The sequence below is a fragment of the Thalassophryne amazonica genome, chromosome 16 (genome assembly GCF_902500255.1).
Source record: "Thalassophryne amazonica chromosome 16, fThaAma1.1, whole genome shotgun sequence".
Lineage (NCBI taxonomy): Eukaryota > Metazoa > Chordata > Actinopteri > Batrachoidiformes > Batrachoididae > Thalassophryne > Thalassophryne amazonica.
Window position 1 is genome coordinate 30,657,812 of NC_047118.1, and position 15,518 is coordinate 30,673,329.

The window sequence follows — 15,518 nt, forward strand, 5'->3', positions numbered from 1 at the left end:
TCTTAATGTTGTGGACTCTTTTAATCTTAAGCAGGCAGTAAATGCCCCGATCCACGACAAGGGTCATACTCTGGACCTTATCTTATTCAGTGGTCTAAATGTGAACGTCATAGAGATCTGTAACACAGGCATATCGGACCATTTTCGTGTGCTTTTTTCTGTCGCGGTTTCCTCCACCATTAGGAAACAATGCGTTCTGGCTCGCCAGCGGCGTGCTATTTGCCTCGCTACTGCGCCACTCTTTTATGCTGCGTTTCATGCTTCTGAACTTATGTTTTACGATTCTAATACAGAATCGTAATGAGTTGGTTAGCTTGTTCAATACTACGTGCTCAGAGATTCTCAATGTTGTCGCCCCTTTCACTAATCAGCATGCAAAACGCTCAGAGCCATGGCACAATGACATCACGCGCGCACGCAGACGGGAATGCCGCCGTGCAGAACGGAAATGGAAGAAAGATCAACTTCAAATATCACTGGGGATTTTAAGACATTCACTTACGAATTATCAAGATGATGTTAAGACTGCAAAATCAGAGTATATGGCAAATATTGTGTCTACAAATCTTCACAAACCCCAGGTTCTTTTTAATGTTTTGAACAAAATTGTTAACCCTATTGATTCAACTGGTGCTGTTCCCTCTGTTTTTTTGTGTGACAAATTTAGTCAATTTTTCAGTGACAAAATCTCACTCATTCGATCCTCTTTGCCAGCTGTCATCACTGACCCCTGCATCATTCCTGAGTGCATAGCTGTTTTTAGTCAATTTGAGTCTATTTCTCTGTGACCTATCTAAAACTGTTCAAAGTTTAAGGCCTTCACACTGTGCACTGGATTTCCTTCCTGCTAAGCTTTTGAAAGAAGTCCTTGATTCAGTTGGCCCTTGTATTTTACAGTTGATTAATGCCTCTCTGACTTCCTCGTTCCTTTAAACAGGCCATAATACAGCCCCTCTTAAAAAAACATAATTTGGATCCTGCTATTTTTTCTAATTATAGACCCATTTCTAAGATGCCATTTTTATCTAAAATACTTGAAAAGGTGGTCTATACTCAAATACAGTCGCACCTTACTGCATTTGACATAACAGAAATTCCAGTCTGGTTTTAAACCTTTGCACAGCACTGAAACTGCTCTTTTAAAAGTTTTTAATGATCTTCTTTTAATCATGGACTCTGGCAGCTCAGCTGTGCTTGTGCTTCTAGATTTAACTGCAGCCTTTGACACTGTTGACCACTAAATCGTATTATCTCGCCTTGAATCGTGTGTTGGATTAAATGGCATAGTGCTCAAATGGTTCAAGTCCTATTTGACTGGTCGGTGCTTTTCTGTAAACCTTGGTCCCTTTGCGTCACAGAAAGCCCCTTTGACTTGTGGAGTACCTCAAGGTTCAATTTTAGGGCCAATTCTATTTGCACTCTATTTGCTTCCTTTAGGATCAATTTTTAAGAAATATAACATTCAGTTTCACTGCTTTGCTGATGATGTGCAGATTTATCTACCTCTGAACCTTAAAACAAACTCATCTGCCATCCTACAGACTAGCTTTCAAGAAGTCAAAGACTGGATGTCTTTAAACTTTTTGAATCTGAATGAAAGCAAAACAGAGATTGTGGTCCTTGGTGACCTTGACCTTTCTGCCCTTGGTTCACTCGCCTCCTACTGTCGTTCATCTGCTAAGACCTTTGGTGTTTTTATAGACAGTTCTTTCAAATTCGAGAAGCAGAGCAACACAGTGGTCAAAACAAGCTTCTTCCAGCTTAGACTTTTAAGTAAAATCAAGCGTTACCTGCCCCCAAAACAGCTGGAACAGGTTGTGCACGCCTTGATCACGTCTTGTTTAGACTACTGCAATTCTCCGTATGTTGGTCTTAATCAGTCGTCTCTGCATTGTCTCCAGATGGTGCAAAATTCAGCTGCGCGTCTGCTCACTGGAGCCAAACGGCACCAACACATTTCTCCTGTTTTATCTTCACTGCATTGGTTACCTGTTGCTTTTACAAGTAGAATTGATTTTAAGATTTTGTTGCTTGTTTTTAAATCAATTCACGATCAAGCCCCATTCTATTTATCTGATATGCTGTCATTGCACACTCCAGGAAGAGCTCTGCGCTCCATGGACCAGAGTTTACTGGTCTGTCCCAGGTCTAAGCTGAAGACCAGTGGAGACATAGCCTTTGCTGTTGCGGGGCCCAAGCTCTGGAACTCTCTGCCATTGAATGTCCGACTGGCTCCTTCAATTGACTCTTTTAAGACTCTTTTAAAGACACATCTTTTTGCACTGGCTTTTAACACGAGCTGAATATTGCCACATCTTTTATTGTCTTGTTGATTTATTTTGTTCTTGTATTTAACTAATTATAATTTTAATTCCTTTTATTGTACAGCACTTTGGGGCAGTGTTGACTGTTTGTAAATGTGCTTTATAAATAAACCTGACCTTGACCTTAAGACAATAATGGCTATGGCAATCTGACATTTGATCCCACTGAAGTTGACCATCACCCAAATGATTGACTTCTGTCTGGCCTTTCTAAATTCTGGAATCCACCTAAATGGAAGGTGTAATTCAGTTGACCTTTGTCAAAAATAATTCTTTAAGGGTGATTTCAGGGTCTAAGTTCATTGCTGCAACCAATTTAGTAGAAATTATTCAAAGGACCTGGTTGGAGTAGGCCAATAAACAGACATGGCCTTGGTCCCAATGATTGACCTTTCACAATTTTGACCTTTTGGGGTAATTCCAAAACCTACCTCCATACGTGTGCCATGTTTGTTGCAAATTGGGTTAAAAAAAATTTAAAAATTTGACCCTATGACTGTATTGATTAACTTTTTGCAAATTTAGCCTTGCTTAGGACCCACCTACATATGTGTGTGCAAATTGTGGTGAAAATAAACATATGTGACCTTTTACCCCATTGACCTTGACCTTTGCCAAAACAAAGCCTTTCAGGGCAATTCTGTAGTCATCCTTCATCCACACGTCACATTTGGTGGAAATCAGCCATAGGACATGGGATTAGGAGAGGAACAAACAGAGAAAAACTCAGTGTATCATGGAGTAGCATGTGATCTGACACCCCTCCCAACCAAAAAAAAAAAAAAAAACATTTACCAGCAGGCCTTATGTTTTGAATACATTGACGCTTAACCCTGTACTTCTACGTGCTCAAATTTTTTTTGACTCTATCAGATTTTATACCAACTCATCAAAGATGCTCTTGAGCAAACCTGTCAGATTATTGATGGAAACAAAGATGGAAGTTCACTAAAAATTAATTATTGTTTTTTGTTTGTTTCTTTGTTTGTTTACTCTTTATTCCCATGCTTTCCCTGTCATTTCACAGTACAATGCAATGCTACTTTGTCAGCAGTGGAGGATATTGTGGAGTCACCTGATCCTGTGGCATCATCATCTGTTTCCCCTTTGGAGTGCAGCTACAGCATTACTGTGTATGCAGGTTATGGTGTAGAAATTCAGGTAACGTGTTTTCTTGCAAAGTCAGCAGCAAATTTTAAAGGTGAAATCTAGGATTCTGTATATACGCCTTAAAATCACTTGTTAGATAGCTCAAGGACATATAGATTCAAGTGGCTGGGATTCAAACTAACAGCTAGTTAATGACCAAAATGCTCCATCTGAGTAAGAGTTGTTGACACAGCACTGAGGTCTACTGATTAAACAAGAAAAAAATACATTCATGCATGAAGTGCTGAAATTAAGAATAACATTAAAGTGTCCTTAAGGGCATGGTATGTAATACTGACCAATCTGCCATAATATTGTGACCGCCTGCCTAATATTGTGTATTTCCCCCCTTTTCCACAAAAATAGGCCTGACCCATTGCAGCATGGACTCCAGTTAGCCTCTGAAGGTGTGCTGTAGTATCTGGCACTCAGTCCTCAGCAGCTCATCTGCGGTAGATAGATGGTTATTTTAGAGATGTGGGCATGGACCAGTTATCTGCCTGGGTGGTTGTCATGCAGAACCCAAGGTCATTCTGTGGTGTCATGGATGTGGCGAAGAGCTGCACCAGTGCATATTTCCAGACTGTACTTGAATTTTTTTTTTTTTTTTTTGCTCTCGGCCAAGACGGTCGCATTTTTCTCTTCTCCCTCCCTCCTTATCTTTCCTGCTTCTGTGGCGTGTTGTCTGTGAGGCTGCCAGCTTTGCTCTTCTGGAAACAGCAAAAATGGATCTGTTAAAGTGGTCTCTGAACGCAATTGACAGTATTTTTTCTACAAGACACTCAGGAGCGGAGGACCCAACCTGTCCTGCCGGGACACATGTGATGGTTACGTGATGGACAGTTGGAGGAAATGGCAGGTCATGTGCCTTTACACAGTGTCTGTGGAGGACGTCGAAGATGTGTATATATTTGGCATGGTGGTGACCGGGTTCCTGCTGTGTGGAGCGGGCATAGCGCTGGTTTACCGGAAAATTAAGAAAATGGAAGCGGCAATAATTGGCCCGTTCAGGCTGCCCCACATGATTGATTCGATTGGAAGGGCAGTGTCAGCTCAGTCGGCGGGTGTTAACCGCGCGTTGGATACCATCTCGGGAAGAATGGCTGCACTGGAAAACCACATTGATCATCAGTAATGACCACATCTCCTCTCCTAATTCAGATGTATTGAAAGCCACTCTGTCTCAGACTGTGGAATCTTTCAGGCGTCTGCTAATCTGGATTTTCATTCGGCTTCCCAAAACACAGCTGCACTTCAAGGCCGCTGTGATAAAAACCTCCTGGAAGAAGAACAACGCTCATGCCTCACTCCCCTGGTCTCCCCCCGCCCTCAGCTTCTCCAGCTCTGACATTGACTGTGGACAGTGGACTGTTCAGGGCTGGGCCCTTCCTCCCTCCAGAATGGACGAACAAGGCCGTTGATGGCGCCTAAAGGCGATTGTTCTGTCTGATAACTGTACTCTTACAAATCTCGGTCGTCGTCTCTCGTCCTGTTGTTGTGTGTGATCATTGTTCATTGTGCTGATGGGTTTTTTCCTGCATTGCTGCTGCATAATTCAATGCAGCAGCTATGAAGGTTTTTCTTTCCCAAGTTTTACCTTGTGTGTGCTTTTTATATGTGTTCATGTACCGGGCCGGCTTATGTGTGTTGTGTGTGTCATCTGTCGTCATGAGGCCGGTCATGGTTTGCTCAGCCCTGCTGTTGACCAAGGCAGGATATACATCTGGAGCTGGTCCCCGGGCGCCTAAAGGCAACTTCTGCTCCTAACATGGGAACATGTTCCTTTGTGCATATGACAATAAAATTCTTTTGAATCCTTTGAATCCTTTGACCGCTTTTGGTCGGGACTGACCACTACAGACCGGGAAAGAGGGACCATTTAAATTATGGCGACCACCCTTTGAATCCACTTCAGTTCGGTTCCAGAGAACACCATTCCACGGAGACTGCCCTTTGTTACTTTGTTGAACAACTCAAAACCATGTTGGACAAAGGGAATGTGGTCGGGCCATTTTTTTGGACCTGAGAAAAGCGTTAGACACAGTGAACCATAACATCCTGTTAACAAAATTATCATCTCACAATATTTCTGAAAGCACAATACAATGGTTTAAATCTTATTTACAGAACAAAAAACACTGTACAAGAATTAAGAACACTATGTCCTCTGTTTTAGCTCAGTAGGGGTGCCACAAGGCTCCATTTTGGATTCCCTCCTGTTTAGTGTTTATATAAATGACCTTCCGTCCATTTGTCCCAAAGTTCACACCCAACTCTGCAGATGACGTTGTGATATATGTTCATGCAAATTCAAGTCAAAAAGCAGCTGCAGTGCTCCAGGATGCAATGGAAAAGATTTCAGATTGGATGTTTGGTCATGTTTAACATTAAATTTTAATAAATCTGTTAGCATGTTTTTCTCTAAAAGAAACAATCCTCACCTTGCACCGGAAATTATAGTAAAAGGAGATAAACTTAGGGAAGTGGAATCTGTCAAATATTTAGGTGCGGTATTAGACAGGACACTGTCCTTTAAAAAGCACATTTCTAAACTAATCAAAACTGTAAAAGTCAATTTACATCAGTTTAGATATATTTGCAATCAGAAGAGCACAAATACAGCCAAGCTTTATATGTATGCAATATTTTCACATTTTACTTATTGCACCACAACCTGATCTTTGTTGACCAACACAGCGTTACAGCCACTAAAAAGTCTCTATAAACAGGCTCTTAAATTTTTAGATAAAAACATTTTTCATACCACTGTTGTAATATTGTGAAAAAATATAAACTATTAACATTTGAAAATTATTATTCTCTTCTCCAGTGTCAGCAGCATGGGGAACAACACATTCCTCCTCCAGAGGAGACTGTTTTGTGAACTTTAGGTCCTCAACATTTGGACAAAACTGCTTCTCTGTAAAAGCTGCAGGGATGTGGAACTCTTTATCTTTGACTGTTAGAGAGAAAGACTCTGCAACAGTTTAAATTTTACACAAAGAAGTTGTTGAAAGATGGTCAGACTTGTGAACACTAATTGATTATTGACAATGTCTTGGAAAACTACATATTAATTGTGAGTAATCCATAACTGGTGTTTCTTGTTGGTGCTTGTGGGGGTTGTATCTATTTTTATATTTGTCTCTTTGTCAGAGCTCAATAGAGCTCTGACTCTTTGTCAGAGCTCTATTTAACTATTAGAGAAAAAATTACTCATAACCATCCCAAAGACGTATCGTTATCTTTGGCTGCTTTCAGTGATGCCGGTATTTGGTTAGACTCTTTCTCTCCGATTGTTCTGTCTGAGTTATTTTCATTAGTTACTTCATCCAAACCATCAACATGTCTATTAGACCCCATTCCTACCAGGCTGCTCAAGGAAGCCCTACCATTATTTAATGCTTCGATCTTAAATATGATCAATCTATCTTTGTTAGTTGGCTATGTACCACAGGCTTTTAAGGTGGCAGTAATTAAACCATTACTTAAAAAGCCATCACTTGACCCAGCTATCTTAGCTAATTATAGGCCAATCTCCAACCTTCCTTTTCTCTCAAAAATTCTTGAAAGGGTAGTTGTAAAACAGCTAACTGATCATCTGCAGAGGAATGGTCTATTTGAAGAGTTTCAGTCAGGTTTTAGAATTCATCATAGTACAGAAACAGCATTAGTGAAGGTTACAAATGATCTTCTTATGGCCTCGGACAGTGGACTCATCTCTGTGCTTGTTCTGTTAGACCTCAGTGCTGCTTTTGATACTGTTGACCATAAAATTTTATTACAGAGATTAGAGCATGCCATAGGTATTAAAGGCACTGCGCTGCGGTGGTTTGAATCATATTTGTCTAATAGATTACAATTTGTTCATGTAAATGGGGAATCTTCTTCACAGACTAAAGTTAATTATGGAGTTCCACAAGGTTCTGTGCTAGGACCAATTTTATTCACTTTATATATGCTTCCCTTAGGCAGTATTATTAGACAGTATTGCTTAAATTTTCATTGTTACGCAGATGATACCCAGCTTTATCTATCCATGAAGCCAGAGGACACACACCAATTAGCTAAACTGCAGGATTGTCTTACAGACATAAAGACATGGATGACCTCTAATTTCCTGCTTTTAAACTCAGATAAAACTGAAGTTATTGTACTTGGCCCCACAAATCTTAGAAACATGGTGTCTAACCAGATCCTTACTCTGGATGGCATTACCCTGACCTCTAGTAATACTGTGAGAAATCTTGGAGTCATTTTTGATCAGGATATGTCATTCAAAGCGCATATTAAACAAATATGTAGGACTGCTTTTTTGCATTTACGCAATATCTCTAAAATCAGAAAGGTCTTGTCTCAGAGTGATGCTGAAAAACTAATTCATGCATTTATTTCCTCTAGGCTGGACTATTGTAATTCATTATTATCAGGTTGTCCTAAAAGTTCCCTAAAAAGCCTTCAGTTAATTCAAAATGCTGCAGCTAGAGTACTGACGGGGACTAGAAGGAGAGAGCATATCTCACCCATATTGGCCTCTCTTCATTGGCTTCCTGTTAATTCTAGAATAGAATTTAAAATTCTTCTTCTTACTTATAAGGTTTTGAATAATCAGGTCCCATCTTATCTTAGGGACCTCATAGTACCATATCACCCCAATAGAGCGCTTCGCTCTCAGACTGCAGGCTTACTTGTAGTTCCTAGGGTTTGTAAGAGTAGAATGAGAGGCAGAGCCTTCAGCTTTCAGGCTCCTCTCCTGTGGAACCAGCTCCCAATTCAGATCAGGGAGACAGACACCCTCTCTACTTTTAAGATTAGGCTTAAAACTTTCCTTTTTGCTAAAGCTTATAGTTAGGGCTGGATCAGGTGACCCTGAACCATCCCTTAGTTATGCTGTTATAGACGTAGACTGCTGGGGGGTTCCCATGATGCACTGTTTCTTTCTCTTTTTGCTCTGTATGCACCACTCTGCATTTAATCATTAGTGATCGATCTCTGCTCCCCTCCACAGCATGTCTTTTTCCTGGTTCTCTCCCTCAGCCCCAACCAGTCCCAGCAGAAGACTGCCCCTCCCTGAGCCTGGTTCTGCTGGAGGTTTCTTCCTGTTAAAAGGGAGTTTTTCCTTCCCACTGTAGCCAAGTGCTTGCTCACAGGGGGTCGTTTTGACCGTTGGGGTTTTACATAATTATTGTATGGCCTTGCCTTACAATATAAAGCGCCTTGGGGCAACTGTTTGTTGTGATTTGGCGCTATATAAAAAAAATTGATTGATTGATTGATATTTTGTAGTATTTTAAACATTGTGACCTGCTGTTTCTTCCTTCTGCCGGGGGACAACAGATGAAAATTAGCTTGTAGCTAAATCTGGTCTGTGCAACACATTTGTTGTGCAATGTCTTTTTGGCTTTTGGCTCTTGCTTGCCTCTACTGGTGGTTGGCTCTCACTGCGGTATTGTATCACTTCCTGTTCCGGAGCACAGCGGTGTTTTTCTGTATCTGTTAGCTGTTTAATCTGTGCAGTTAGATTGATCTAGTTAACTAGATAACGATTTGCTTCACAGTGTAATCTTCACGTGCCTTAACTAAAGCACTTCCTCTGCTGAATCACCTCTAAATTATTTACACATTATTCACTTTGTGTGTTTTTAGGAATCCGCCAGCTTAGCGCAGCTACTAGCTCTTAGCCGGTTTAGCATGGCGGCTTCTCCTGTCTCTCCTACACTTTTCTGCTCTGGGTGTGAAATGTTTAGTTATTCCTCGGCCTCCTTTAGCAGTAATGGTACTTGTAATAAGTGTACCTTATTCGTAGCTTTGGAAGCCAGGCTGGGCGAATTGGAGACTCGGCTCCGCACCGTGGAAAATTCTACAGCTAGCCAGGCCCCTGTAGTCGGTGCGGACCAAGGTAGCTTAGCCGCCGTTAGTTTCCCTCTGGCAGATCCCGAGCAGCCGGGAAAGCAGGCCGACTGGGTGACTGTGAGGAGGAAGCGTAGCCCTAAACAGAAGCCCCGTGTACACCACCAACCCGTTCACATTTCTAACCATTTTTCCCCACTCGACGACACACCCGCCGAGGATCAAACTCTGGTTATTGCCGACTCTGTTGGACTCTGTAGTTTTCTCTGGGCCCCTCCCTAATCGGACCGGGAGTGACATGTTTAGCCGCATGTTCTCCTTGAATTGCTGGCTGAGTGGTGTCCAAAAAATGAGGTGGGCTTCATAGATAATTGGCAAAGCTTCTGGGGAAAACCTGGTCTTGTTAGGAGAGACGGCATCCATCCCACTTTGGATGGAGCAGCTCTCATTTCTAGAAATCTGGCCAATTTTATTAAATCCTCCAAACCGTGACTATCCAGGGTTGGGACCAGGAAGCAGAGTTGTAGTCTTACACACCTCTCTGCAGCTTCTCTCCCCCTGCCATCCCCTCATTACCCCATCCCCGTAGAGACGGTGCCTGCTCCCAGACCACCAATAACCAGCAAAAATCTATTTAAGCATAAAAATTCAAAAAGAAAAAATAATATAGCACCTTCAACTGCACCACAGACTAAAACAGTTAAATGTGGTCTATTAAACATTAGGTCTCTCTCTTCTAAGTCCCTGTTAGTAAATGATATAATAATTGATCAACATATTGATTTATTCTGCCTTACAGAAACCTGGTTACAGCAGGATGAATATGTTAGTTTAAATGAGTCAACACCCCCGAGTCACACTAACTGCCAGAACGCTCGTAGCACGGGCCGAGGCAGAGGATTAGCAGCAATCTTCCATTCCAGCTTATTAATTAATCAAAAACCCAGACAGAGCTTTAATTCATTTGAAAGCTTGACTCTTAGTCTTGTCCATCCAAATTGGAAGTCCCAAAAACCAGTTTTATTTGTTGTTATCTATCGTCCTCCTGGTCGTTACTGTGAGTTTCTCTGTGAATTTTCAGACCTTTTGTCTGACTTAGTGCTTAGCCCAGATAAGATAATTATAGTGGGCGATTTTAACATCCACACAGATGCTGAGAATGACAGCCTCAACACTGCATTTAATCTATTATTAGACTCAATTGGCTTTGCTCAAAATGTAAATGAGTCCACCCACCACTTTAATCATATCTTAGATCTTGTTCTGACTTATGGTATGGAAATTGAAGACTTAACAGTATTCCCTGAAAACTCCCTTCTGTCTGATCATTTCTTAATAACATTTACATTTACTCTGATGGACTACCCAGAAGTGGGGAATAAGTTTCATTACACTAGAAGTCTTTCAGAAAGCGCTGTAACTAGGTTTAAGGATATGATTCCTTCTTTATGTTCTCTAATGCCATATACCAACACAGTGCAGAGTAGCTACCTAAACTCTGTAAGTGAGATAGAGTATCTCGTCAATAGTTTTACATCCTCATTGAAGACAACTTTGGATGCTGTAGCTCCTCTGAAAAAGAGAGCTTTAAATCAGAAGTGCCTGACTCCGTGGTATAACTCACAAACTCGCAGCTTAAAGCAGATAACCCGTAAGTTGGAGAGGAAATGGCATCTCACTAATTTAGAAGATCTTCACTTAGCCTGGAAAAAGAGTCTGTTGCTCTATAAAAAAAAGCCCTCCGTAAAGCTAGGACATCTTACTACTCATCACTAATTGAAGAAAATAAGAACAACCCCAGGTTTCTTTTCAGCACTGTAGCCAGGCTGACTGCTTTCAGTGATGCCGGTATTTGGTTAGACTCTTTCTCTCAGATTGTTCTGTCTGAGTTATTTTCATTAGTTACTTCATCCAAACCATCAACATGTCTATTAGACCCCATTCCTACCAGGCTGCTCAAGGAAGCCCTACCATTATTTAATGCTTCAATCTTAAATATGATCAATCTATCTTTATTAGTTGGCTATGTACCACAGGCTTTTAAGGTGGCAGTAATTAAACCATTACTTAAAAAGCCATCACTTGACCCAGCTATCTTAGCTAATTATAGGCCAATCTCCAACCTTCCTTTTCTCTCAAAAATTCTTGAAAGGGTAGTTGTAAAACAGCTAACTGATCATCTGCAGAGGAATGGTCTATTTGAAGAGTTTCAGTCAGGTTTTAGAATTCATCATAGTACAGAAACAGCATTAGTGAAGGTTACAAATGATCTTATGGCCTCAGACAGTGGACTCATCTCTGTGCTTGTTCTGTTAGACCTCAGTGCTGCTTTTGATACTATTGACCATAAAATTTTATTACAGAGATTAGACCATGCCATAGGTATTAAAGGCACTGCGCTGCGGTGGTTTGAATCATATTTATCTAATAGATTACAATTTGTTCATGTAAATGGGGAATCTTCTTCACAGACTAAGGTTAATTATGGAGTTCCACAAGGTTCTGTGCTAGGACCAATTTTATTCACTTTATACATGCTTCCCTTAGGCAGTATTATTAGACGGCATTGCTTAAATTTTCATTGTTATGCAGATGATACCCAGCTTTATCTATCCATGAAGCCAGAGGACACACACCAATTAGCTAAACTGCAGGATTGTCTTACAGACATAAAGACATGGATGACCTCTAATTTCCTGCTTTTAAACTCAGATAAAACTGAAGTTATTGTACTTGGCCCCACAAATCTTAGAAACATGGTGTCTAACCAGATCCTTACTCTGGATGGCATTACCCTGACCTCTAGTAATACTGTGAGAAATCTTGGAGTCATTTTTGATCAGGCTATGTCATTCAAAGCGCATATTAAACAAATATGTAGGACTGCTTTTTTGCATTTACGCAATATCTCTAAAATTAGAAAGGTCTTGTCTCAGAGTGATGCTGAAAAACTAATTCATGCATTTATTTCCTCTATGCTGGACTATTGTAATTCATTATTATCAGGTTGTCCTAAAAGTTCCCTGAAAAGCCTTCAGTTAATTCAAAATGCTGCAGCTAGAGTACTAACAGGGACTAGAAGGAGAGAGCATATCTCACCCATATTGGCCTCTCTTCATTGGCTTCCTGTTAATTCTAGAATAGAATTTAAAATTCTTCTTCTTACTTATAAGGTTTTGAATAATCAGGTCCCATCTTATCTTAGGGACCTCATAGTACTATATCATCCCAATAGAGCGCTTCGCTCTCAGACTGCAGGCTTACTTGTAGTTCCTAGGGTTTGTAAGAGTAGAATGGGAGGCAGAGCCTTCAGCTTTCAGGCTCCTCTCCTGTGGAACCAGCTCCCAATTCGGATCAGGGAGACAGACACCCTCTCTACTTCTAAGATTAGGCTTAAAACTTTCCTTTTTGCTAAAGCTTATAGTTAGGGCTGGATCAGGTGACCCTGAACCATCCCTTAGTTATGCTGCTATAGATTTAGACTGCTGGAGGGTTCCCATGATGCACTGAGTGTTTCTTTCTCTTTTTGCTCTGTATGCACCACTCTGCATTTAATCATTAGTGATTGATCTCTGCTCTCTTCCACAGCATGTCTTTTTCCTGGTTCTCTCCCTCAGCCCCAACCAGTCCCAGCAGAAGACTGCCCCTCCCTGAGCCTGGTTCTGCTGGAGGTTTCTTCCTGTTAAAAGGGAGATTTCCTTCCCACTGTCGCCAAGTGCTTGCTCACAGGGGGTCGATTTGACCGTTGGGGTTTTTCCATAATTATTGTATGGCGTTGCCTTACAATATAAAGCGCCTTGGGGCAGCTGTTTGTTGTGATTTGGTGCTATATAAATAAAGTTGAATAAATATTCCACAAGAGCTGCCGTTTTGGAGATGCTCCGGCCCAGTCATCTAGCCATCACAATTTGTTGTACCTGTTGAAGTCTCTCAAATCTTTATGCATCCCATTTTTCCTGCTTCCAATACATTCATTTGATGGACAGAATGTTAACTTGCTGCCTATATATCCCACCCGCTGAGAGGTGCCATTGTAATGAAATAATCTGTGTTGTTAATATTATGGCTGATCGGTGTCATATCTGCTGCCCTGTTCTTAATGTGTCCTTAATCTCTCCAGGTGAGGAAGGTTGATCTGTCTAAGGAAGAATCTCTGACCATCATGGGGTATGGAGGCTTGAGAGGACCAGAATTATTGGCTAATGAAACTCTGATAAGAGAGGGTCAAGTGATTCGCAGTTCAACCAATCAGGTGTACATTCACTATCGTAGCCTCCGACAGAACAACCACGGCATGTTCAGCCTCCACTATCAAGGTAAATACAATTATTCAATTTTCACTCAACATTTTTGTTTCATGGAGGCTCTGAAACAGTCTTGGCGTGTACCCTCTATAATGCCTAGACACATGAATAAATGAATGAAAGAATGACTCCATCTAACTCTAAGTTGTTAATGCCAAAACTCAAAAACAATAAATGCTATCATCTTCTACCTCACCACATTAAGTGAACATATAATGAGAGTAAATCCTTTCATAAATGGTGAAAGTTCATGCATTACATCAGTCTCAAAAGCAGCTTTGTTTTGCCTGTGTAATATCTCATTGCTCACTGCCATCTGCTCAATACTTAGTGGATGCTGGGTTCATTTCATTTCATTTTTCATTTTATTCATTCATTTCAAACATGTTCTGTCATTAGAAAAGTCAGCCACATTCACAGTATTTACATATTCACATTGCCATGTTTGAAAAGGAGTAGGAAGAAGTATAAACTTATATTACCCCACCCGATTACTACAATACATTAAAACACGTTTTCTATAACACAATTCTTTCTTCTTCATAATAGAAGATTTACACACACACACACACACACACACACACCGCCCCACGCACACACACAAGAAAAAAAAAAACAAATAACTAAGAAAGAAAGTCACAAAAAAGTTGAAACACTGTATTTAAACCACAATATTTCTGGCTTTTTACACCCCATCACAACATTACTGTCCTGGATTAACCTGTTGTTCTTTAAGCTTGTGTTCATTTAACATTTGGGTTTTTGTTGATGTTGAACATTTGGTTGATGTTGATGATGGATTAGAAACAGGTGTGGTTGTCAGTTGGAGAGACAGTTTCAAATTTGACCTTCTTTTCTTGTCTTTCATTAGTTCATCATTTAGTGCTTAAGGTTTACCTGTTAATTGTTAAAGTGTTTTTACATTTTAGGTTTGTTTGGATCCGTGTAAATAACAGCATGCTACCAAGCACATTTTGGTTTTTGCAATTTAACGGGGTGCTTTTGGAAGAGCAGTTTTTAGTTGTACCACCAAAGGATCCTCTGTTCAAATCCCAGTCAGACCAGGAAAACCACTAAGGGCCCTTGAGCAAGGTCCTTAATCCCCAAGTTGCTCCTGGTGTGCAGCTAAGCACGTTGAAGAATTCATTTTGGCAAATGCCAAGTCAAGAAATTTGATTTTCAATCTGATTTGGACCCAGATGGTTGCACAAGTAGGTGGATTCCAGAACTGCCTTATCAAGGTCAGCCATATGTCAATCAGTTGGGCGAAGATTAAGGTCATTGGAGTCAAATATCACATTGCCATAGCCCTGACTGTCTTGAGGCCCACCTCGTTGGTAGAGCTCATTGCAAATCTTAATTTTACTTGAAATTTGAAAGCTTGCAGTTATTTTCCAAGCTTAAAACCAGGAAAATGACAGAGCTGCTCCTCCTCTAGTTTGTTTCCAACTTCCTGTTGTGCTGATCCATATGACATATTGCTTTACATGATGCCAGTTCTTTATGAAGAGATCAACTGGGAATGAATGAAATGAGTAACAGAGTTTTTTTTTTTTTTTTTTCAGTTGTGAGGCTTCATTGCTGTGGGTGTAGTCTGTTCAGGAGATGTGAGTTAGTGGTGATGCATGACCAGACATAAGTCTTTCTGAGCAGCAATGAGTGGTCGAATGAAAGCTGGAACTTCCTAAGATGAATCTCCAGAGACAGTCTGGAGGTCACGGTGGTGCTGGATGAACTCGAATTGAAAACAGCAATGACTTCAGCAGATATGGTGACTTGTGAAATGTGCAAATAAGATATGTGACAGTCTGGGAAAGTGGATGTTTATTTGATAGTTAAGGAACATATGAATGAAGACTGGAGTTTACAGAGAAGCTTCCCAGAAGAAACA

General features: G+C 40.7%; 1 protein-coding gene across 6 annotated transcripts in view; it reads left to right on the forward strand.

The window, feature by feature from the left end:
• The window catches only part of sez6l2 (seizure related 6 homolog (mouse)-like 2), an 83,895-nt gene that overhangs the window by 20,575 nt on the left and 47,802 nt on the right, over nt 1-15,518 (forward strand). For all 6 annotated transcript variants that reach the window (XR_004565637.1, XM_034190438.1, XM_034190437.1 and 3 more), the window contains 2 exons: nt 3,352-3,485; nt 13,444-13,639. Coding sequence is in view for 5 of the 6 variants with exons in the window: in XM_034190438.1 (XP_034046329.1) it covers nt 3,352-3,485; nt 13,444-13,639 (330 nt within the window). In the remaining variant the exon portion in view is untranslated. The remainder of the gene's footprint in view (nt 1-3,351; nt 3,486-13,443; nt 13,640-15,518) is intronic.